The following is a 26,225-nucleotide window of genomic DNA, read 5'->3' on the forward strand; positions in this document are numbered from 1 at the left end:
TGTATTCTCCGAGTGTTATATTGAAAGGTACATGTGTCAATCTTTTTTCATGCTATAACTCTTTATGCTACTAGTGCCTGAGACCAATGAACTGTGTATCCTTTCGTATCTTCGATTGTCTCTGAGCTGAGATTCACATATATTTAGCGTCTTTGCGCCACAACACTTGAGGCTTAGGGATTGTGTATCCTTTAATATCCTCTAATCGTCATTGAGTCAAGCTTCGCATATATTTAACATTTTTGCGTCACAACACTTGAGGTTGAAAGACTATGTGTCCTAGAGTTCTTTTTGGATTGGTCTACTTCATACTGATTGACTTAGATGTTGAATGATCCAATTTAAATATGATGTTATTATATAACTCATACTAGACCTAAAAGCAAGATAGATTACACTATTGGGTTCTTGATAAACAACCTCAAATCCTAGAAAACCTATTTTGGAACAAAAAGAAAAAAAAATACCAGAAAAAAATGAATTTTAAATTTGAGAGAATTATACTTTACAATTTATTTTGTTTTGTTAGAAGGGAAAAGAAAGATTAATCTGGGGGGAGGGCGGGGGGTAACACGCGCAGTTTGAGGAGAGTGAGGTAGTAGTGTGTAAGAAAGGGTCATAAATACAAGGTACAGCGTACTGAGCGTAGGAAGGGCATTGGTCGCTTGGAGAACGAAAGAGGCAAAGGTGGCCCTCTTCCCGTACTCTTGGATTGGACTTTTCTGGAAAGAGTTTCCTTTTACTACTATTATTCTCATTTCCTTTTCTGATGCCAAAACCCATCACAAACTCAAACTCTTTGCACAATGTGCTCCTCTAGACTCACAAATACAATAAAATCAAACAATTATTTAATATTCCAAGGAGTTTCTTCCCCAAAATACCCTCCTCCACCACCCCTAATTACTTTCCTTTTTTGTCCTCCCCACATGGTAAAACGTAGTCATAATCCTTAAAAGATAAAAACGCTTGGAGGTGCTTTGCTTATCGAAATGATTAACGATTAGAATTTAGAGGCTAACAATAACAAAAGCTAATTTTTGAGTAATTTATCTTTCTTTAGGACTCCTACCGCTGTCTATTTCCATTACTGGGTAATTAGGCGCCAGAAAGACGAGGGAGAAAGACAACCCCGGGATGCTTTTCGATTTGGTTAACGTGGGAAAGTTGTTTAAGAAAGAGATGGTTCCTTCTTCCCCTATTTTCCCAACTCGTATTTAACTCTCTGACCCCCTCTCTAATAAAGAAAGAGAAAAAAAAACAGTAAAAAAATAAAATAAAAATAAAGGACGAGTCACAAAAATAAAAATACCACAGATAAAGTTATTGATTTGAGTAATATTAAATTTAATTTTTTTTAAATGAAATTTTCATTTCAAATCTTGTAAATTGAAAAAATAATTAAAAAAATCATTAAAAGTAATTAATTGATTTTTTAAATAAAATTAATTATTAATAAAATTGATGAATAGTTCATCCTAATAACTTAAAAAAAAATAAAAATAAAAACAGAAATAGAAATATTTGTTGTTTCAGTAACGCAAAAAAAAAAAAAGACAATTTTCGAGAGAGTTGAAATAATGAGTCACATTGAAAAGAAAAGAGAGAAGCAAGTGGTTAGAGAGAAAGAGAGAGAGTGTGTGTGTTAAGGAGAGGGTGAGATGCTTTCGTCTAAGCTTGCTCAAACTGGCCTCGTCTATGCTGTATTGGGCAGTTGTGGAATACAAAGATCTTTGAACATCTCCTTTACTACATTTTTGCAACACCTACCTCTTTCTCTCTCTCTCTTTCACTCGTCCTAGGTTTGATTTTTTCTTCCCTCAATTCCCAACCTCGCATCTCCCATTATTTTATTCTCAAACCACGACAACAAAAACACAACACACCCCAACACACACACACAAACACAACACAAACTTAGTTTCTCAATTTCTTCCTCTCGAGCCAACCCAAGTTAAATTGAAAACAAGAGCAAAAACTAAACAAAGGTTTGGTCTTTTGATGTGAGAGTAAGAATCAGACATCTGGGTTGGTTTGTTGCTGGGTTCGGTTAATGTTAGAATGTGGGATCTCAACGACTCACCCGATCAGAGGATTAACAAGGACGAAGGATCCGAAGAAGGGTGTTCTTCCCTCAAGACTTCCATCGATGGAGATGACATGATCAACAACAACAAAGGCAAAAGGGTTGGATCTGTTTCCAATTCGAGCTCTTCTGCAGTAGTCATCGAAGACGGATCAGAAGAAGAAGTGGACGAAGAAGAAGAAGAAGAAGAAGATGATGAAGAAGGTGGTGTTGGAAGAAGCATGAAGAAACGTAGCAGCAAGATTTTCGGGTTCTCTGTGACCCAAGATGAAGAGTCCATGGACAGTGACCACCCACCTGTGACAAGGCAATTTTTTCCGGTGGAAGATGCTGACGTAGCGGTTGCAACAGGTGGTGGAACCGGTGGAAGCTCTACTTTCCCTCGTGCTCACTGGGTGGGTGTGAAATTTTGCCAATCAGAAACACTTGGCGCTGGAAAATCATCAGTGGAGGTTTCTCAACCTATGAAGAAGAGTCGCCGAGGACCGAGGTCAAGGAGCTCTCAGTATAGAGGAGTCACCTTCTACCGAAGAACGGGTCGCTGGGAGTCTCATATATGGTTAGTACTTAATTCCCTTCCATTACATGAAAATGTAATAGATGTGTTCGGGAGAGAATACTTCATCTTGTATGCACAAGGACATGCCAACCAATAAGATGGTTATTAAAAAAAATGTGTTTTTTTTTTCTTCTCATCTCGACAATCAAAACTTGATTTTTTTTTGTTCAATTTGTGTTGCAGGGATTGTGGAAAACAAGTGTATCTAGGTAAAGTTGATTAATAACAATAATTGTATATGTGTTTGTGTGAACTGTGGCAGTTATTTTTCCTAATATTGTTTTAAGAGGCTAAAACGGTTTTTTTTTTCTTGTTTTGTGTTTTTTGTCTTGGCTGTGATGCGGTAGAGACAAGAGTGTGAGTGTGTGTGTTGTGTGTGGGTGGGGATTTTTTTTTTTTTTTTTTTGTGGTGACTGACTTGATGGTTTTTGTCTGGGTAAAATTTGTCTAGGTGGATTTGACACAGCACATGCGGCTGCTCGGTGAGCCCTTGCCCCCTCCTTTAGTATTATACCAAGCTTGTAATATTACTTTTTCCATGTCTTGAACCAAATATCAAATATTATTGTAAATCACATTTCGTTGTGGGCCGGGGAATTGTGAGTCTCAAAGAAAATTGTGTATTTTCCGTCTCTCTTTTCAGTGCTTATGATAGAGCGGCTATTAAATTCCGAGGAGTGGAGGCTGACATTAACTTCAATATTGAAGACTATGAAGATGACTTGAAGCAGGTGATCAATTTGTGGATTATGTTTTTTTTATTCGATATAAATGCATTTATCGTATTTATCTTATCTTGAACAGTCATACGTATAGGATGCACCTTATCTCCTACAGTTAGTGTTTTTTTTTTATCTTGAATTATTCTCATGATTTTGTTAAATGCAATGTTAATAGATGAGCAATCTTACCAAGGAAGAGTTCGTCCACGTGCTTCGCCGACAAAGCACTGGATTTCCGAGAGGAAGCTCCAAATATAGAGGTGTCACTTTGCACAAGTGTGGAAGATGGGAGGCTCGAATGGGCCAATTTTTAGGGAAAAAGTATGCGTTCTTATTTTCTTTTCTTTATCTCTTTTTTATTTCTTCTTAAATTTTCTATTTGTTCTTGCTATTCGAAAATTCTTTCATTTTCATGACCGAGATAGATTAATTCTTATGATTCATTAGGTACGTTTATTTGGGTCTCTTTGACACTGAGATAGAAGCTGCAAGGTAACTAGCTAACTAGTTACATATTTAGTTTTAATTTGGTCACATTGTCAATTGTCATTTTTTTTTCACCTTCCAATTTCTAGATTACCCTTCTCTAGCAAAGAATATAAACTATTACTATTATTCATCTTTAGGGTTTTCATTTTATTCCACATATTTACCATAGGGCTTATGACAAAGCCGCCATAAAATGCAATGGCAAAGAGGCTGTAACGAATTTTGATCCCAGCATCTACAACAATGAGCTCAATACCGGTAAGCAATGGACGATATATATAAAATTAAATACTTTTTCTATTAGTTCATGTTTATGCTTTAATAATTACACTCCACATATATAATTTATATGTATATGCATTAGCAGAATCCACAGGTAACGCTCCAGATCACAATCTGGATTTAAGTTTGGGCAATGCAACTTCAAAGCCTGGCAATAATCAAGCGTTGGGGAATCACGCCACAAATGCTGTAACCCATGATCAGCACCTGCCATCTGAGTCTAATTGGCGTAATGGGGGAAACAAGCCTAAGGTTCATACTTCATACACTTTATAATATAATTTATTATTATTTTTGCTTGATGGTTTGTTCATTCCTCTTAAGTTTCCTAATATTATTCTTCTTTTTTCTTTCCTGCTTACTAATTTAATTTCCATTCAGCTGGTGAATATACTCCCCAAACCATGTAATAGAAGCAACAACAAGGACTCACATGGAAGGGATGTGCACGGGGAGAGTGAAACACTGAGGATGCTAAGTCAAACCCACCTTCATTCTCCAGCCTCCAATGAAATGCAACTAAGATATGGTCCCTACAAGTCTCACGGTGGAGAGTCCCAAATGCTTCAAAATTTTGCACACATTCACCCACCAAATTTTCATGTGGGTACCCTCTTCAATTAATTTCACTTTAGCTCACATTAAATAGACATAACAAAATATAGAAACACGACCCCCCCCCCCCCCCCCCCCCCCACTATTATTACCATCATTGAAACACATTAGCATTAGAATTGTAATTCCAATTTTTTTAAGACTTGATTTGTCCATAAAGAATTAAAAAAATAGTTTTAATGTGTAAAATATAAGAAAGTAAAAAGAAATTATAGAAAGCACAATTATGTGTTGTTAATAAAAAAAACCTTTTACCCTTAGTTAAAGTGTTCATAGGACCCCTGTTGATATTTATCTTTTTTTATAATAAATATTTATATTTAATTTGTAAATGTAGTTTCCCAGCAGCAGCATTGGAGGCCGAATTGGGAGTGATCTTTCATTATCAATGACTGATCAACAACAGTGGCAAACCGGGCCTTCACATTATTTAGCAACTGCTGCAGCATCATCAAGTTTCCAACAACAGATAAGACCCTCTTCTCAAGGTTGGCTGCAGAAAAATGGGTTCCACATTCTCATGAGACCCTCATGATCCCTATTATATATAGAGAATTTTCTGCCTCGCCAAGTACTAGTTACATTCAAATAATCATTAATCTGCTCCTCAAGTAATATTATTATTATTACCCTTCAACGGTTCCACCCCAAAAAAAATTATTATTTTCTTTTCTTAGCATGTAAAAAGGATGCAGTGTTAGATTGTGCCCATGTCCAACCCAGACCCCTGCTCACACAAGACCACAACTTTACTATTGAGGTGAAAAAGAAAGGATAAAAGAAAAAGGAAAAAAAAGAAGAGAAAATCCAAATGGGGAACTTATTACTAGTCTTGGTCTAGGTCAGTCAAACTAACAAACGGACGAAATCTTTAACTAGATATTCTGGGCTCTGACTAAAATTTTATGATCTTATATAACTCTGATTTTATTGCTTTTCTACGTTTGTGGTATATTTATGACAGCACCTATTCGTTTCTTAATTTGGGATGCATTGCTATCACATACACATAATTGTTGTCAATTTGTTCCTTATTTCTCTTTGGTCTTTGGCAAAAAGAAAAAACTTTTCCAAGGAAAGATGCTAACTTTGGTTGCTTAGAAGGGCAATAATGCTGGGTTGTTTAGCTTTGACAAAAAACGTTGAGACAACAAATCTAGCCAAAGCTTAAATGAGCAAAATAATAATAATTCAAAATTATGACGAATCAGGGAATTTTAAATTTTATAAATATTGATATAGGAGTAGGGAATCAGAGATACAAAATGGGTTTATTTTCTGGTGTCTTGGAAATATCATCGGATGGTGATGAATAGTCTCAATCAACGGTGTCCTTTGAATCAGTTCTCTCGGCCAAAAGCAGTCAGACAAAGCCATTATGGCGAGAGGGACCTATCATTGTTCGTCTAAAGCTTCAAAAGGACTCTGATACATGGAGTGAGAGAGAGAAAAAAGAAGCGACCAAAAGGGTATAATGGTGAAGGGGTTTTGAGAGGGTTTAACGCTTTAACCAGCCATGTCAGTTTCCACCTTTACGACAAAGCAGAAAAGCAAGCGCATAATAGCAGTGTTAATTGTAAGGCAAATGATGCCAATGTTTTTAAGGCATTGATTAATCAAGAAACTTAAAAGGAATTTTTTTTATTGAGATATTTGTAACTTTTTTATATTTTTTTATGATTTGCATATTTAGTATTTTTTTAGTTTTTGATAAATATTAATCAGTATTCTTAGAATATTAGTTAAAGAGTTTAAATGAAAAAAATTAATTAAATACATAAAATTGTGATGTTTATAATTATTTTATATATTTTTTTATAATTTTTATATATTTTTTTAAATTTCTTAGTTAATATACTAACGCTACTAGTTAGTTAGAACATAATTTTTTTAACCAAATTTCCTAAGAATAGTGATTAACAATACCCTAATTATAAAAGCATAAACAGGTTTTTTGTTTTATCATATAATAATAGGGAGGGATGTACTTTTGTGGAGCAGAGGTTTCATTGGTTAATGGATTGGTTGGGTTCAACGATTCTAGACTTGTGAGTTTGAGAGGGAACAGCTTCTGACTCGTTAATGAATCAGACTCAATGTTTGATGATATAACTTTGTTATCTCGTAGGTTGCAAAAATAATAATACCTATTGTGTGATATTTTTGTTATGTAAAATTTATTTAAGTTGTGAAACTTATATATTGGTTTGATGAATTTGTTTCGAGACACACCAAAGAGTGCATTTAATAAAAGTGACCAATATATGAAATGAAATTCAAAAGATTGAATGCGTCACGGAAGTAAATCATTTCGATAGAAATTCATGTTTGGACAAATTTATCAAAGTACTCGTGGAGTTTAAAGGTGCTCAAGAGCAAGGTTATTTTGAATTTTAAAATATCGTTGAAGCAGTTCAAAAACATGATATGAAAACATCAAATAACATTAAATATGTGTATTTAGAAATATGATTATACACGTATCGAAATCATATAATCCGATCATTAAAATTAGAAGTAAGACTTTTGATTGTCAATTTTCGTTGAATTGAATCGTATCACTTAACTCCTTAAACACTAATAACGTCTCGCATTGAAATTGGCTACTAATATAGAAGGTCATTGTATATGTATTTATTCCCACCTTTTATGAATTCATGTTTCTTTACTTTATTACATATTTTTAAACCTTTACTTTTTTCAATATCTATTTCTTCTCAAAACTTTTAGTTTTTCAATCTATAGAAATTACTATCGAAGTATAATAATTATCAAAATTAATCTTTTAATCGAAAACACTACCATAAAAGTTACTTACAAATCATCTATAGACTATTATATGATATTGCTATAATTAAAAATGGATATCTTTATTGAAATTACTATTGTTATATGCATTAAATATTAGAGAATTCTTTGATAAGTTTAAAACTCTTGAACTTTTCTGTTTGATTAAAAAGAACTTACAATCGAAAAAAAATTGTCTTTGAAATTAATGTCATTCTCGCGTCATTTAAAAAGACCTCGACCCCATTTCGCACAAAAGAATTAATCCCTCCCTCCCCCCTCAAAACCCTAATCGTTCATCGTCATCAATGTGGCCGAGGAGCTTCTGCAGATGAAGTCTTAGCGACAGGAGGACTCCTAGGCCAATGCATGCGTAGTCGAGATCTTCGCCTCACACCAGAATGCGTGGCAGGTGGAGGAGAAGCGCCTCTTACACTAGATCGACACCATTTTCATTCTTCCTTTTTGCCTCTTTCAGTCACACACCTTCTCGATGATCAACGACAACATCGCCATGATAGATCTCACTTCTGGTTCGCATCTCCTTCCTCTCTCACTTCATTCTTTTCTTTCTTTTTCTCAATCATCTTTTTGTTTCCCTCTATGTGCAGCCCTCGATGAAGAGAATCGTGCCAATCTAGTCAATGCTTTCAAGGTTTGTCAATCCCCGTCGTCCGCAAAAATCAATTCGGAGGGGTTCTTTTCAAGTACGGTTCCAATCCTATTTAGGTCCGTTACCTTATTGCTTTTTATAAAAAAAAATGATTTTATCGTGGATGATTTTGATTTTAAATCAATAAAATATTGCACCTACTCTCCTACATTGTCTTTGGCCTTCGAGATCTCTGATTTTTCAAACAAACCAAAAAAAATTAAGTAGTAATTATTCAGTTTGTGTGCTCTGTAATCGTTAATGTCTTCATACTTTTTCCACTACTGTGTTATTTCTTTTGTGATTATGGTTCCTGCAATGCCATAGTTCAGTCTCTGTCATTGTCTCTTTACTTTTCAATTCCTCTTTTTTTTTTTTTTTTTCCTGATTTTTGTGTAATGGCTTGTGATAGATTTTTATTTTTATTTGCAGGTTGCATTTAAGATGGTGATTTCAAGCGGCAAGTCATTTTTATTGGTGGATTGACCGATGATTTTCTTGCTACTTCGTACGTTTCATACTTTACAATTTCTTTGAATCATTAATCTTGATGATCTGGATGACAATGAGTTTAGAACTTCTGACTATTTCATTAATAATTTCTTTTATTAAATATAATATACATATACATATATACATATACATACATACATATATATATATATATATATATATATATATATATATATATATATATATATATAATATAATATAAATATTGACTATATATGCCATAGATGCGTATAGGAGTAGCAATGAATTTTTCAAGCCTATGAGCTCTTAGTATAAAAAGAAGAAAGTTGATACTCATGTTGGATTTCATTCTTTTAGAAAATTAATGTCACATTAGTAATGTATTTCCTCTTAACTAAAATTGGAATATTGAATTATGAATTTTCAGTGCATCTTTAGAAATCTGGCACATTAAATTCTAAGCAGCACTTACTTAGCTCTAAATGGATACTATTTTGCATTTTCTTATTGCTAGTGGTTATCTTATGCAGCAAAAGTGGACAACGCACTTCTGGAGATGTTTAGAATAGACTACGTAGGAGATTCTCCTTACATAAGTTGCCTACCATATCTAAAACTCGCATAATGGATCATTGGTTTTACTTTTTACTGATGTTTTTGCCATGTTAATCTTCAGGTTTGGACTTTCACGAGTTGCTCGAAATTCCACAAGGTGATAGGCGTCGTTACAATGATTGTAATTTTTGTAATAAAAATTGTAATTTTTGTAATAAAAGTCATTCCTTAAAAATCTTTTGATCGTGCAGAAAACACTAGCACCCTCCATCACTTTGTGCAACTCTGGTTGGCAAATGCCAGGGCTAGTCATCTGTGCATGATGCATCAACATCTTTTTTCCATTCAAAATAATAAAAAAAATGCAACATATTCCAAATGCCTACAATATGGCTCAAGGTTCAATAGTCGGTCTTTTCAATTTGATGTGGATCAAGCGCTATTTGCAATATGGCTTTTTATTTATTTATTTTGTGTTGCGTTATATTCCTTTAGCGAAATGGTCTTTTTTCTGTAGACAATGGCAAGCTGGATACTGAGTCAGACTCAAGTGAATTTTGGGTTCTCTTTGGTGGTTTTGCACTTTTGCTCCCATTGTGTTATGGCTATATGAAGGGATAAGGAAATAGTAGCTCAAGCTTTTGGTATAAATTTTGTTATGGCCGGAAATGATTCTAAATTGTACATATTTGAGTTCACAAGAAAAGCACTTTGCACAAAGTCCTTCTATCAAGAATTTTTGTAGTCCTTTGGAATTCTAGCGAAAATCCAGGAAACTGACTCACTTTTTTTTTTCTTTATTTTAATATTACATGTTAAAGAAGAGATTAAAAAATATTATGAACTCACAAACAAATTAGGGAGAGTAGTTGTGTATCTGGGTTCTTCAAGGATGGGACCTAGCCATTCACATTATGTGCAAGCACAAGAGTGGGCTAAAAAGGTAAGTAAATATTTTTACAATAGTTTCCTACCTCTTTTTTCAGCTTACTTGTTGGTGTGTATTGCATAAGATCTCATTCATTTGTTACCTAATCATATTGTTTCTGGCATTAACAATAGTGACAGTGGCAAAGGTCGTTATAAGTTTTTATTATTTTTGCAACATATCTTGCTGCACAAAAAGCAAATCTTTTGGATTGCACTTCTTGGTCAGGGGCTGGACCAGGGCTAATGGACGTTGTTACTCAAGGTGCTATGCAAAACCATCGATAGCTTGAGCTATTAGTTATTTTCTGCTTGTCAGGTAGCTGAGGTCATGCAATTGCAAGTTCTATTTCTTCATATGTTGGTTTGAAGTGGAGTCATTAATGTCACTGATATGTTTAGGAGTACATAGGAAAGTAACACAAATAGGTTGAGTACTTTTAAAATCACAACTTGTATTTATTCAAACTCTAATTGAACTTGTATTTATACATAGGAAAGTTAGTTTCTACTACAACTTTTGTGTAGAAATATTAGGAAGTGGACGCGTGAAACGAAAATGTTGGCATTAATTTGGTGTATCTAAAAAATTTGTTATCTAACTACAAGAGTGGATGCTTGACAACTTGGGTGACACATTTTTTTTATTATTGTATTTGTAGGTACATTATGAAACCACTGGTCCAGAGATATGGGAAGGCACAGGAGGGAAAGATGATGCACTTGTTAGCGGTATAGGTATTGGTGGTACCATAATGGGTGTAGGGAAATTTCTTAAAGAGAAGAATCCTAATATAAATGTTAGTTTTTAAATTTGTATATATGTTTAAATATGTGCATGTAATTTTTCTTAAGAATGGAGAGATATATTTTGGCTCTCATTTACCGCTGTGGACTTTAATGATCCCCCTTTCTCATTGTTTTTTATTTATTTTATTTTATTTTATTTTTATCCAGCTCTATGGTATGGAACCAGCTGAAAGTCCAATACTCTCTGGAGGAGAACCTGGTGAGTTATAACGCATGCTTTAATCGATTGTTATAACTGATGATGTGTTCATTTTGATTACTTTCTCACATGAACCATAAAAATGTTGCATGGCAAGTAGAGAATACATAATTAAGACAACAATCTTAAATTTTATAGGAATAGAGTATACATAATTATTAATGAGAACTTATACAATCTTAAATTTTATAAATAATTTGTTTTTATTAATTTTTATCATTGTAATACATTCTGTTCTTGCACTTGAATCTGAGCATTTTATATCCTTTAAAATATGAACACGTTTATTAAAAAAATAATACTAATGTTGATGGCCAAATTCTTTAATAATCATAGTCACCTAGTAGAGTAGGACTTACCACCTAAATAATTATAAAAAAGAAGAGAGAAAAAAAATGAATTAGAAAGGATGCTTCTACTTAGGAATCTAAGCAAAAGTTAGTGAACATTTTACCTAATCAAGAAATGATTCGCTTTGGGTATGCTATTATATAATAATAATAATTTATTTATTTTATCTTTAAAAACATCTATTGTAATGCAAGCTTCAGAATTCAGACACTAGTGGACATGATCTGTGATGTGGAAATATCGTCCTTATTTCTTCTATGTTTCCTTTTTGTTTCATTGCATTTGTTTTATTTTATATTCTTATCTTCCAATGCAGGTTTTCATCTACTGAGTTCAATGCATGCCAAGAAAAACCTAAAGAATATTGGGTTGGAAAGCGAAGACTACCATTTTTTCAAACGTGTTGGGAAGGGCTTACTTTGTACCTATGTAGTACTTGATTTAACGGTATTTATAATTTTAGTTGTCTCGTGGAAGTATCATATTTGAAAAGTGTTTATATTTTTAATGATAGAATTTCTTGTGGATGTAATTATTGTTCTCCCTTTTTTGCAAGTTTCTTGGTCTTCTACCTTTATTTGTAGTTAAAATCATCAAGAGGTTCCTTATATGTGTAATGTCTTTTTAATTGTTTTAATTTAATCTCTACACGTATAGCACAAAATTATAGATATTTTAAATTTATGTAAAATTTAAAATAACATAAATGAAATAAGTTCCATAATATATTTAATTTTTTTTAAAAAAAGATATTCTAAGACGGTTCTCTGAAAAACTATCTTAGAATCCTAAAATTATTTTAATTTTTTTTGTTTAAAAAAATACATTCTGAGATGGTTCTCTGAAAAAACTGTATTAGATTATAAACATTCTAAGACCGTTATTTGAAAAATCGTCTTAGAATCATTTTTTTATACTTTTAAAAAAAAGAATCATAGTCCAAGACGATTATTTGACAAACCGTTTTAGAATTCTTAATTTTTATATATATTTAAAAAAAATACATTCTAAGACAGTTTTCAACCGTCTTAAAATGTGGTTACTCCAAGATGATTATTTTCCTGATAACCATCTTAGAATGTGTAGCGTTTCTAAAATTAGAAAGTTTTAACTTTCCACAATGTTGACTACAAAGACAATTCAAAACCGTCTTTGAATGTGTCTTAGAACTGACTTAAACTTCTTTTTGTAGTAGTGCAAACACCCCACCATTTTCTACTATAAGACCATGAGGTATGCCACCATTGTCTAACGAAATGAATATGCCACAATTGAGTCTATCCATGCCTCAAAGTCAAAATACAATACCACCTATTGTAATTAGTAGGCGAACCAATAGGCTTCTAGAACTTGGGAGCAACAACCATTCTTATGATGTCGAACAGTTAAGAAATATGAGAGTTCCTATCAAAGATAGGGTAACAGGAGATAACAACATGATTTTCACATGTGTTTCTAATGAAACATTAGTAGTTTTTAGACAACAAATAGGCCATAATAATCATGAGATGATTAATACTTTGACAAATCACATGGCCTCGATTTTAAATCCTTTGTTGAGAACTACCAATGAAAGTTATCAATAGATGAATGATATCTTAACCTGAATAGGAGATGCTTTGATCATTCCTAGAAACCAACCTGGGATTAGGCATATAATTCAGGAAATACCAGTGAAAGAAAGACCTAATAATAATAATAATAATCTTGAAAATAAAGTTAATGTCCCAAGAGAGTTAGTGAATGACAGAGAACAACCAAACCCTATTTTGATGAATAGAAATCAAAATGCAAATTAAGTTTTGGTTAACATGCACCAAAATCAAATATTTTGGATACAAAATGACCCAAATAAATTTAGGCCTCGAAGAATTTTAAAATCTTTTGATTAATCAAATGATTGAACATGTCTTGAATAGACATGATTTCAAAATAAAAAAATACACAATCAAATGATAAACATTTATTTAATAATAAAATCATTTAGTAAAAATATTTTATTTTAATTTCTTAATTAATATGTCAAGGATATCAGTTAGTCATAACTTAATTTTTAAGCCAAATTTCTTTAGAATAATAATTAATTATATCCTAATTATAAAAGCAAAAACAGGTTTTTTGTTTCATCATATAATAATAGGAGGGGATGTACTTTTGTGAAGCAGAGGTTTCATTGGTTAATGGATTGGTTGGGTTCAACGATTCTAGACTTGTGAGTTTGAGAGGGAACAACTTCTGACTCGTTAATGAATCAGTCTCAATGTTTAATGATAAAACTTTGTTATCTCGTAGGTTGCAAAAATAATAATGCTTGTTGTGACTAAAATAATCGTCCCATTTGTTCTTTGGACCTTGTGGTTTGGTAAACAATTAAAAAATCAATTAAAGCAAAACCCTTTTTCGTCTCCCCGGGGTCTTTTTTGATTTTTGAGCCAAAAAGTATGCTCCAAATAGTTTAATATAATAAGGCCGAAGTTTTAGGTTACTTGTACTTGGTTTTACTACTTTGATGGAAAAATAAAATAAAAGGGAAAAATGATTAGACTTGATGAGTCTGCAAACCACATTATTTGAGTAAGGAAAAACGATACGCTTTCGTCTATAATATTGATTGATTTGTTGTTGCAGCTCACTGCCCAAAAGAGATCATTACATTTTTGTTTCGTTTCGAAGAATTACAGAAAAAGAGAAAAAATAGTCAGGGGGAGAAAAATACGATAGAAAGGAATTCTTAATGTTTGGATTGTGGCAAAATTAAAAGAGGAAAATTTTCTTGGGTGGAGTTTATACCGAAAAAAAATATTTCTCCTTGAGGAGAGATTTTCTGTACAATAGTCCTTTTGTTTTTTTAAATATTTTTATCAAAATAAAAATGAATTTCTGCATAAGAAAAATTCATATAAAATTGATATTATCATTTTTATTAAATTAAAAAAATCATTCATTATTTTACTCTGCGATTTATCTGGATAGATGAAAAGAGATTATTATTATTTTTTATTTTTATCTATCTAAGTAATATATTCTTTATTTGTATTTATCTCGAGTTTCTTCTCATTATTCAAGCAAAGTACAAAAGTTAACACAATGTTGTCCTAGATTACAAAAGATCTTCCATGGATAGTAATATTTAATAACTTAACAACTATAATATGTAAGACTATAAACTTTGTTAGCTACAATTAATAATTTAAAGGATACTTATACCTACGACTATAAATTGCAAATTAATACTCTAAAAATCAAAATGTATTGGTATTCTACCCGCATTCAATACTAATACATGTAAGATATTTTTGGATGCACATGTAAGGAGTATCGCTTAATTTTATCTAATTTTTTGTTTAAAAAAACTGACCAATACATTTGGGATGTGATTTGGAATAGGACTAAAGCCATACTAAATAGTACAAAATTATATAAAATCAATAATGTTTTTAAAATAAGATTACAAAATTGCATTTTTTTCCTATGACAAGTATTTTTTAAATTGTGATTATCATTTAATGATATAGTCATGCAAATAAAAAGAAATATTGATATGTCTTTGTAAATTTTGTGTATTTATGTAAAAAAAAAAATCATATTAACCAATGTATCTAAGCTGATGATTTCTTGAAGAGCTTATAATGGATGAAGAACTAGCGTGGTCCAAGATTTAGATCCCGTTATGCAAACCCTCAAGAGAGTAAGCTAAGAATCATGAGAGCCAATGCACTGCAGGATATAGATGAAGAAGAAGAGGTTCAGTGAGTGGCGGTCCAAAGATTTGATGCCATGGGCCTTAATTGATTCTACGTAAAGAAAAGTAGAGAACAAAGCCAGTAAATTGCAGATTGGAGTACAAAGTGAGACTCTGCAATTCAGTGTTCAGTACAGGTTAAAGCCCTTCTCACCTTAAATGTTAAACCTACGTCCCATTTTTAGGAGTGTATTTTTTTATCAGTGAAAATTAAAGATATTATCAAAGATTTATAATAACTAACGCATCTTATTTAATTAATTGAATTATACTTGTTGATATTTTTTTAGAAGTGTATGAGTGAAAAATAAATAAAAGAAAAGAAAGTGATGGACAAAATAAATAGTTTAATAGAAAAAAGATAGAAGTGAGTAAAAAAAAACCCTAAGCGTATAAATAATAATAATAATAAGGTTTAATTATTTATTTAGTTTTTATAGTTTCCAAATTTATCAGAAAATTTTTTAGTCCTTAAAATTTATATTTTAATTCTCAAAAGATTTATACGATTAAAATTCATTAACTAACGGAGTTAAAAAATTTAACAGCAGAAACCTTTTGATAGTTAAAATATAAATTTTAAAAACTAAAAAATTCAATTATGAAACCTCAAGAATTAAAAAGGAAGGATAAGTTTAGAAATTATAAAAACTAAATAAATAATTAAAAATAATAATAATAATAACAACGGAAAAAACATAGCATGGTTGATTTATGGTGAGAGTAAGACAACCTCGGTCCAGAAAGTGAAAAACAAATGGAAATCCAATAGAGTAAAGCCATCAAGCAAATAGGTTGGGGTCGAGACCACCTTTTTTACCCTTTGAGTTGGGTGTTTCCAAATATGGGATTTCTTGAACGGTTGGAAAATAATTGGGGTCTACTTGCAACAATTTTTCTTTTTTCAAAGACAAATTTCTTTCCCCATCGTGTAGTTTTATAATAATTGGGGACAAGTGGTGGTGTGTGGTCGAGCTTGTGATTGATGCTACTACTATATATTATATAATAATAACAATAAGAGAAAAAGATTATATATATATAAAAAGTTTTATTTAGACATTTAATTATTTGATTATAATTTATTATATATGATAAATTTATTGATTTTTAAAATAATTTAAATAATAATTTATTATTGAAGAATAATATTAAATTATTTTATAATATCAATACATAAATATTAAATTCTAATATTAATAATAATAAATAGTGACTGCGACAGAGACTAGGACTTGGGTGAGGAGTCATTGGTCCTATCAGATACATTGTGCTCTCATTTGTTAGATCGCTTTCATCATTCACTCAGACAAACTACTCCTTTGGTTTCCCTTTCTGGGACGCGCTTCCTCCCTCATCTCTCTCATTCCAATTTTCACTGACTGCACTATATACTGTGTTGTGTTTGTGTTTGTGCCTTATCTTATTTATTTTCCCCTCTTGTTGCATACATAATATACACTTTCCTTTTCTAGTATTCTTGTGGGTTGGTTATTGTATTCACCCGCATCTGCTTGGAATTTTCTACCATGCATAGCAAGAGGTGTATGTGTAATTTTGTGTTATATCCTCTACACCCATGTGAAATTTTCAGCAGCCGCTCCTCCCACATATGGTTATTTGTCTTTACCATCCCTTCCATATTTAATTAAATTTGGCTATTTATAGGAGAATAAGATTCTTTTATAATGAATATTTTTATAATAACTAAATAAAGTGTATTTATAAGTTTGCATTTGCAAGTTATTTGTTTAAAATGGTCATAATGTTAGCATATTTAAATTTAAAGGAAAATACTCTTTAGTATTACGATGTACAAATTAAAATAAATGTATTCTAATTTTATTTTATATTTGTTTTCCTATTTCTTGATTATGTCTTCAATATACAGGAAGAAATTAACTATATATTAACATTATATAGACATATATCATAAATATAAATTTATTTATTTTTTGACTGAAAAATATAATTCACTCCTTTAGTTTTTTTTTTATTTATAAATATTGAAGATTCCTTATATAGTATCTGAAATAAAATGTCACTTTAGATCAATCAAATTCATATCTAATCTATCTAACTGAACTTTTTCATTTAAAATTGTAAAAATATTTGAGCACTTAGATTTAATAATTTTTCACTTAACCACATGGTTGAGTAATTAAATTATGAAGTTAAAATTTTAAATAAATGTATTCTAATTTTATTTTATATCTTTCCCTATTTCTTGATTATCTCTTCAATATATAGAAAGACATAAACTATTAACATTATATAGACATATATCATAAAATATAAATTTACTCAAATTAAATCCTTTAGTTTTTTTTAATAAAAAATTATTGAAGATCCCTTATATATTATCTGAAATAAATTTTCACTTTAGATCAATCAAATTCATTTCTAATTTATCTAACTGAATTTTTTAATTTAAAATTGTAAAAATATTTGAGCACTTAGATTTAATAGTTTTTTCACTTAACCACATGGATGTGTAATTAAATTATGTTAATCCAATTATGTTGTATCTGAGTGATCCAAAAACATTATATTTTCTGTAAAAAAAACATTATAGTAATTATGATTTGTAAATATCTTATTAAATCCATTATTGATTAACGAATTTGAGTATTGGTTAAAAAAAATCAAAGAAACTAAAAATTCCAGTTGATTAAATAACTAAATAAAGAAGAAAACTATTGATTTCATTTATATACACATAAAATATGTGTCAAAAAGTTAAGAGTTCTACTATTTATAATGGCAGATATGACTATAGCTCTAAAGATTTTGCACGAATACATGTGCACATTTTTATTAGTTATTTGAAAGTTTAAAAAAGGAAAAATAAATCACTTATTTGATGGAAGTCGTGGAAATGAGTTCCTACATACTTTCGATTTTTTTTTCATAACTAGCAGAACTACTCAAATTAAAAAAAAATGCAAAAAGAATAAAAACTCAAATTTATTATATCAAACTTAATAAAATTTTCCCACTAACGTTCTTGTTTTAAAGAAATCATTGTCATTATCGTACATAATAATTTATTTTACCATTAAGGGTTAGACAAGGTAGTGAGCAAGTTTCCATTTCAAAATGAGAACCAAATTTTCAAACCATCAATACGATACTTGTTGGGAAGACTTCGTAGTTAATGAGTATTCATAACATTATTTGAGGAATTAGTCGTACAAGAGTGTCTGGTCAAAACCAAAAAATGCATTGCATTACAATTTGATATTTAATTTAATTTTCCATTCAAATTTGTCTTTATTCTAAGAAAATGTAATAATTTTTAAAAAATACGATTCTATAGTAATCAGTGGTTATTATTTAGATTTTTTATCACTTCAAATTATTTAATCACAATTATAAAGATATACTAAACTATTATTCAAATTGTTGATCCATGTGCCAGTAGTTTATTCTTGAGAATACTTGACGTAAAATATAATAGAGAATAGTTTTGAATTTTCTTTTGTAGCATATTAGCATGTGTGATAATAGCCCATATATACAGACATGGGGACCAGGAAAACCCAGGCATTATGTATGTTTATAATAAAATTGCGAGACATCATGGCATATCTGATATTTTCCACCCAACTAGCCGTATATTACAAAATAATCATCAATGAGACAAAAACCGACCAAACATATGAATAAATTTCATTTCACATTCCGAAAGGAAAGTTTTTCTACGGCACATAATGAAAATAAAAGAAAAATCGAAGAGAAAGGAAAGTCTACGGAAAATCTATGATAAATCTAAAGTTGAGACTCTAAAAGAAATTGGTGCAATACTAATTTGTTAGGTCATAAATAAGATTAGTGTCTCAGCATATCAAGTATTTGGAAACCTCATTTATTCCTTTCGTCACACGTTAAGCAACCGGACCACATATACATGGACTGTGGTGGCCTCTTGTGAGTGCAACACCTACTAACGGAAGGTTTGGCTTATGGTCCCCTCTTCCTTTTCTCTAAAAGAGATAAGCTACAAATGAAGATTGATGTGTATGCATGCTCTCTTCCTCGCTAACTATTAATTAACTTTCATTTTCTAATGTCTAGTGTTTTAGTTCTATCGATTGTTTTGTCACTAAAGCATCCGTAACATCATTTTGTTCATTTCTGTAGGGACAAAATACGATCCTATTGATTTATTAGTTAAGGCTGGACTACATTTTGTTCCGTAATTATCACTTGGTTTAATCATCTAATTATCAAAGCCGTGCTTATTGGTAGCGGGTTGCTATTCTATCTCATTGGCTATTATATGCTATGTTCAATGTTAGTGGACTAAGTTTGACACAATAATTAGAGGGTTAAACAAATTACTGTACTGAAAATTAAACTAGATAGCAGATTTTTTTCTTTTATTACTATCATGTTAGATGCAACATAGTTACTACCACTACTATAAAAATAGCTTTAACAACACTAGTTCAATGACAATTATATCAAAGTTATTGTTGTAAAAAATACGGTGACATTTTTATAAATAATTATAACTTTTTAAATACAATTTACACAAAATCATTGTTGAAACCATAATTTGATATTGATTTCTTCATGAATTGATGTTGAAAGTAAGAGTTCAACATTAGTTTTCAAAAATCGTCTTTCAAAGGGACGAGTTTTGCCTTTTCATTCTCACGCCCTCTCACAGTCTTACTCCCTCTCTCGTGCCCTCTCACGGTCTCTCTCTCACACCTAACCCTGGTTATTGTAACCCATACTCTCTTTCTATCATCGCCTTCCATTCATTATCACCATTGGAGTTGTCTCTCGCGCTCTCCTTCCATTTGCCATCATCATCAAAGTTGTCTCCCACCCTGCCGTCGTCAAAGTTACCCTTGTACTCGAAGCTTTCTCACTCTCTGCGAAGGTAAAAATGCTCTCTCACTCTTTCTACTCAAACCTTCTCTCACTCTATGGAGTTGGAATCAATAGTGACAGATCAAGTTAGTCTTACTATTCTTTTTGTTGTTATTGTTTTTTGGGTTTTTGTTGTTAGAGGAATATGCATTAAACCTAGTTAAGCATTGTTCTTTTTCTTCACAATTTTTTGTTATTTAATGTTCAGGTACAGTTGTTGGTCTTGTATAATCTTTTTTTATCTTCCGATGAGTGTTATGCATACATTATTTGTGTATTTAAATCACCCAAAAATTATATAATTTTCTTCTCTTTTATTACTTCTTTTGTGTCAAAATAATAGGAACATAGCTTCTTCTGAGTTTTTATCTAAAAGATATTAAAGTTAATCAATTTATAGTGATTTTGGTTGTATTTTTTTTTTTTTGTAGAGATACAACAAAGGTTTGGAAGAGGATTCAAGAATTGGAGGGTCACGCGCAACGTGACAGCCTCACTTAGCGCATAAGGACCGCAAAACCCAATAAGTCTGCTTAGCGCAAGAAGCCACTTTGGAAGCCAATTGTTATGTGCAAGCGCGCTAAGCGCACACCCTACGGCTTAGCACGTGGTCACTTAATGTAGTTGGACATGCGAGCTTAGCACGAGCATCGTGCTTAGCACATAGTGACAGTGTGACAATGCTAGGTTAATAACAAGTGGGAAGATATTTTGAGAAAAACGAGGATATTCATTGATTGGCTGCACTAGGAAGAACAAGGGAATAGGAGGAATAAGGTAGCCATTGGAGGTTGAAGAAAAAATCACTCTCTAGAGCATCAAACAATCCATTTCATTCCATTTCTCTTTCATTCTCTTACATTTCATCTTACCTTCTATTTTTGTAAGTCTCTCATGACAATAAGAGGCTAAACCCATCGTTGTTGGGAGTTCTGCAAACCAAACTCTCTTGATTTAATAATCCTAACTATCTATTTAAGGTTATGTTGATATTATTGTTTCTTTTCTATGCTTATTACCATGTTTGTGGTCTGATCATCCATGCTCATGTAGTGTTTTAGGATTTAGACATTGGAAAATGTTCATATTATAAGAACTTGAAAAGAACATCTACGTGATCCATCTCTAAGGATAGATTGATATTATTTATCCTAATTTATGCATCTCTACTCATAATGAAAATTATTTGATGTAACTCTTAAGGGATTATGAGTAATATTAAGTGCTTTAGGCTCTCTTACATGAGGAATCATGGTTAGAGTAGGCTAGTAGATGTGGGTAATAATTGGATTAACATTAAATAGAGAAAAATCATTAACAATTGCATCGAAAGTAGTTTTGGTAGGATGAGCCCCCAACACATCCCATAACTCTGCATCAACGTCACTTCATTGCTCTTAGTGTTTGTTTTCTCTCCCTTGCAGATTCTTTGCTCTATAGTTTAATTTACATCAAATTTATATTTATGCGTCATCACTGAACAAGATTTGATTCAATTCATTGTTGCTTAAAAATTAGATATATACAAACTCCGAGTACAATCAAAGTCCCTATGGACTCGACACTCGATCTTACTATTTAATTTACTACTTAAAAAATTTGGTACTGTAACGACCCGCCTCATCGTTACGATATCAACACTCTAATATGTGATAATTTCAATTTTTATAAAAAGAACTCCCTTAATTTGCTTATGAAAATAGAAGTAATTTTGTCTCAACATACATTCACTAAAACATACACATTTACTTAGGTGTATATATATAGGTGTATATATATATATATATATATATATATATATATATATATATATATATATATATATATATATATATAGGAACAACAACTTAGTACACGTCATCCACATGATGGAAGATTAAAATTTGTTCATGCATATAAGTAAAATCTGAAGTTTACATCTTTGATTTGACAAAATGACTCATAATCCAATTATGGAGGAGCTGATAAACAAAATACAACTCTCTCCCAAAATAATGCCAACGTCGTTACGTCGGCTCGGCAGCTCCTCATTAGAATCTTACTCCCTGCACCCTGATGTTGTCATTCTGCTCCCATGAACAATGTTCGCGATCATCACAGGTATCAACCACACGATACAAAATTGCAAGGGTGAGTTCATTATAAAAAGAATCAATATCAATTCCAAATAACCATAATTAGCAAGAAACATAGGCAAACATTATGAGCTTACACAACATTCATTATTCGACACTCACATCCAACAATTATTCATGATCCACATTCAACAATTACTCATCATCCATATTCAACAATTACTCATCATCCATCCATGGATCCAATCAAGACTGCACAAAATGATGCATGCACTTGACTTAACTCTCAGATGCAATGTGGTACGTACCAAGAACCAAATCTCAGGAAATAGCCTAAGCGTGTCCACACGACACTCTCACTTAGGAAACCATGCAGAGTTCGTCGAGACCACCCGGTTGTGCACGTAACTGCCCCCCCATAAATGATCAGCATGGGACCCAAAGGAGTTCCCTACCAGGTGATGCGCCCCCTCAGTACAAAGTACACTCTGCCACAGTTATTCTATTTCTTGTGTCATATGAGGTATGAACGTGATCACAAGCAAGTGTCAATGACCATGGACCAATTAAAGCACCTAAGCATCCCCTTAGAAATGCTTAGATTCTTTAACCACGCTTGTCCCCCACGAATGGGCCATCCGACAAGGTCAATGCACTTCCCTTCCATGAACATACACTACATACGATGTATGAACGTAGCCACAAGCAAGTGCCAATGACCATGGACCAATTGAAACGCCTAAGAATCCCCTCATAAATGCTTAGATTCTTTAACCACGTTTGTCCCCCACAAATGGGCCATTCGACAAGGCCAATGCACTTCGCCCCCCACGAACATACACAACATCCAATGTATCGAACATGGGCACCATCAAGTGCAATGGCCATAGACAAATTAAAGCGCCTAAGCATCCCCGTAGCGAATGCTTAGATTCTTTAACCACTCAAGTCCCCCACGAATGGGTCATCCGAAAAGGTCAATGCACCCCCCATGAACATACACAACATGCACATGCCAATGCATTTCCAACATCAATCAACATTCCATTTTCATATCATTCTCCACATAGACATCATCTCGTCTCAATGACGTTATCAACAACAAAAACCTCGTTTCATATTTACATAATAATCAACAATAACATCAATTCATGTTGACATGGTCTTTATTAACAACGTCATCTCAAATCAATATCATCATAATTATCAATATCACCACATATCAATTAAAATCCTCGATAGCGACATCAACAATAAATCACATTCTGCACATATATATTTCTCTCATGCCTGAGATTTACACTCCTCAGGTCTTCAAACAACACAAATCAAATAAAGACATCAATTTCATTCATCACAATAAATATATATCGCATCCCATTCGTCAAAACATAGTTTTTCCTGAAAACCAGCTTGCAACATCAATATCAAATGTATCACATCCCATTAGTTAAAAACATTATTTCTCTTGGAAAACCCGCATGCACATGAAGGACAATTATATCACATCCCATTAGTTAAAAACATCATTTTCTATGAAGGAAAAATCAACATGCAACAGGGACAGACAGTTATTCTCATAGCTAAGTTCCCTGACCTTAACTATGGTGTTAAAACGATAAATTTTATAATAAACTCCCCTCACCTATTGTGAGCTACCCGCGGGTCCCTCGTCACGTCACTTGAAGATTTCTTTTTCGTCCCTGCTCATCGGTTCCACGCAAGCCTCTACCATACCAAAACAAAGGAGACTTAATACGGATTTCAGAAAACAAAGCTAATAACAATGCTCTGGGTTAAACACCCACATCACTACATGAAAGGGTTGAGAGCATTTCGGGTTTTACAAAGGGACATCATTTTGAAATTCTGATCACGCCAATGTGACCGGGGTTCATTGAAGGTCACGAAAATAACACTCATTTCATGAAAAGATAACGTTTACAAAGTCTCTTTGCTCTAGGGTTTTTCAGAGGAAGCGTAAAATATGCAATGACAGTTTCCAAACTCAGAATGATGCAAAGGTAAGATAAAACTAACAAGAAACAAGTGTAGAACCATGGTTACCTTGAAGGAAAATGAAAGGTCAGATTAGGGCTTCGTTCTCTACTGAAGCCGCGAGCCAAGTTGGAAGATTCCGCTTCGGTTGAAGGGTTCCTCTCGATGTGGGATTTCAATGGAGAACAATGGCGGTTTATGGTGGCTACTGGTGGCTGTGGGTGATGGAGAAAGTGTTTGGGACGTTGGAAATGGTTTTGGAAGAAAGGAAGAGAAGGAAATGACATTTTTCCAAGGCTACACGAAAAGCAAAGGCTAAAACGCTCAAGTGTTTCTGCTCGCAGGAAAGGAAGTTTTCCTCACACTTCAGATGTCGTATCGAAGATAACAACGGCCAGATTGTGGAAAAGTGTTCTGTGAAGCTACAGACCAAATTTCGAGAAGATCCAATGGTTAACGCAGGCTGTGAAGTATTTTTACTGAGACAACTTCATGTAGCTTCCTTGAAAAGCTTCAATAAAAGGCTTCCTTGAGAAGCTTCCTCGTGAGACTTCTTTAGGAAGCTTTCTTGAGAGGCTTCTTTGAGAAGCTAGATTTTTATCTACCCACACCCCTCTATTAACTAAACTCACCTCTTTGAAAATAATTACGGATAAAATAGCACAACAAAGCACCTTGTCAAGGAGACAACAACTAACTATCTAACCCAAAATAGTTACAACAAGAAACAATTACAATTACAACACAACTTATGTTAATGAACCACCAACTTGACACTCCCTTCTACGTTATTGGACGGTCCACCAGATTCTAGAAGATTGGAAGATCAATATAGAAGAAAAAAGTATTGGGGTAGATGACCAATGTTTCTGTCAACCCTATCTTTATTGTCCATCGTCCAACAATCAACAATCTTCACCTTGGTTCAATAACATTTTTAAATTACAAGTGATTCAATTCGTTTCCAACAATCGACGTTAAGTAGCTAGATCCAATTAGTGCATGAACTTGCTTCTTAGAACATGCCTGCCAATGTTTCTTCCTAGGATTGCCTATATACCTACTCACAACATAGACTTCTTGTGCTAGGTCTAGTCTGGCGCATACCATAGCATACATAAGACTACCTACAACACTTGCATAAGGAACACGAGACATGTATTCCTTCTTAGATCCTGACTTAGTATTGAGTTCAAATAGACGAATGGACACTATTAGAGGAGTACATACTGGTTTTGTGGATACCATCCCAAAATGATTCAACACTTTCTGAATGTATTCCTTTTGGCACAGAAAAGGCTTCTTTTGGACTTGATTCCTCTTGATCTCTATGCCCAGAATCTTTTCAGGAGCTCCCTTGTCTTTCATCTCAAATTCACTACTAAGTAGTGACTTCAACTTTTGAATTGCCAACAAATTTTGAGATGTTATGAGCTTGTTGTCCTCATAGAGCACTAGATAGATGTGGGAACCATCGTCCACCATGCTATGATAAACATGAGTCATAGAGACTTCGGATGTACCCATGAAAGACAATGAACTCAATGAATCTCTTGTACCACTGCTTTGGTGATTATTTCAACCCATAAAGAGACCTTTTCAATCTATAGACAAAATTTTTCGTTCCTTCCACCTCAACAATTTTAGTTTGTTGCACCAAAATGCCTTCCTCTAGTCATCCATGGAGAAAGGTAGTTTTGACATCAAGTTGCTCTAACTCCATGTGCATAGTTGCCACTAGGGCCAGCAAAACACGTATAGAGATGTTTCAAACTACTAGAGAGGATATCTTGTTGTAGTCCACTCCTTCCTTTTGATTGTATCCTTTAGCTACCAGATGTGCTTTATAACCAATGACTTCTTTAGTGGATGATCCAGATTTCTTCTTAAAGATCTACTTGCACACCACTACTCGTTTGCCTTCAAGTAGCTCATCTAAATCCCAATTGGGTTCTTCTAAAGGGATTCCATCTTTTCATTCATAAACATTGTCCAGTACTCCTCGGTTTTAGAACATG

The 26,225-nt window shown here is 32.7% G+C and overlaps 1 protein-coding gene across 2 annotated transcripts; it reads left to right on the plus strand.

Annotated features, from left to right (window-relative positions):
- Positions 1-1,595: 1,595 nt before the first annotated feature.
- LOC100792442 (floral homeotic protein APETALA 2) lies at positions 1,596-5,757 on the plus strand. Of its 2 annotated transcripts, none has more exons than XM_006600875.4 (10): positions 1,596-2,645; positions 2,829-2,854; positions 3,097-3,127; positions 3,289-3,376; positions 3,543-3,688; positions 3,815-3,859; positions 4,026-4,114; positions 4,221-4,390; positions 4,520-4,741; positions 5,091-5,757. In XM_006600875.4, exons 1-10 carry the CDS (start codon positions 2,062-2,064, stop codon positions 5,286-5,288), a joined length of 1,599 nt encoding a protein of 532 aa, XP_006600938.1. In that variant the 5' UTR covers positions 1,596-2,061; the 3' UTR covers positions 5,289-5,757. The 2 variants fall into 2 exon arrangements, with proteins under 2 accessions (XP_006600938.1, XP_003550051.1); XM_003550003.5 differs by having other exon boundaries at positions 4,224-4,390.
- Positions 5,758-26,225: the final 20,468 nt, after the last annotated feature.

This window comes from Glycine max, chromosome 17, assembly GCF_000004515.6.
Source record: "Glycine max cultivar Williams 82 chromosome 17, Glycine_max_v4.0, whole genome shotgun sequence".
In the NCBI taxonomy this organism is placed as follows: domain Eukaryota; kingdom Viridiplantae; phylum Streptophyta; class Magnoliopsida; order Fabales; family Fabaceae; genus Glycine; species Glycine max.

Excerpts from the sequence above, each read along its gene's own strand:
- LOC100792442 (XM_006600875.4), top strand. The coding sequence starts at position 2,062 with ATGTGGGATCTCAACGACTCACCCGATCAGAGGATTAACAAGGACGAA. Across the intron at positions 3,128-3,288 it reads ACAGCACATGCGGCTGCTCG|TGCTTATGATAGAGCGGCTA; the intron begins GTGAGCCCTTGC and ends CTCTCTTTTCAG. Across the intron at positions 3,860-4,025 it reads ACTGAGATAGAAGCTGCAAG|GGCTTATGACAAAGCCGCCA; the intron begins GTAACTAGCTAA and ends TATTTACCATAG.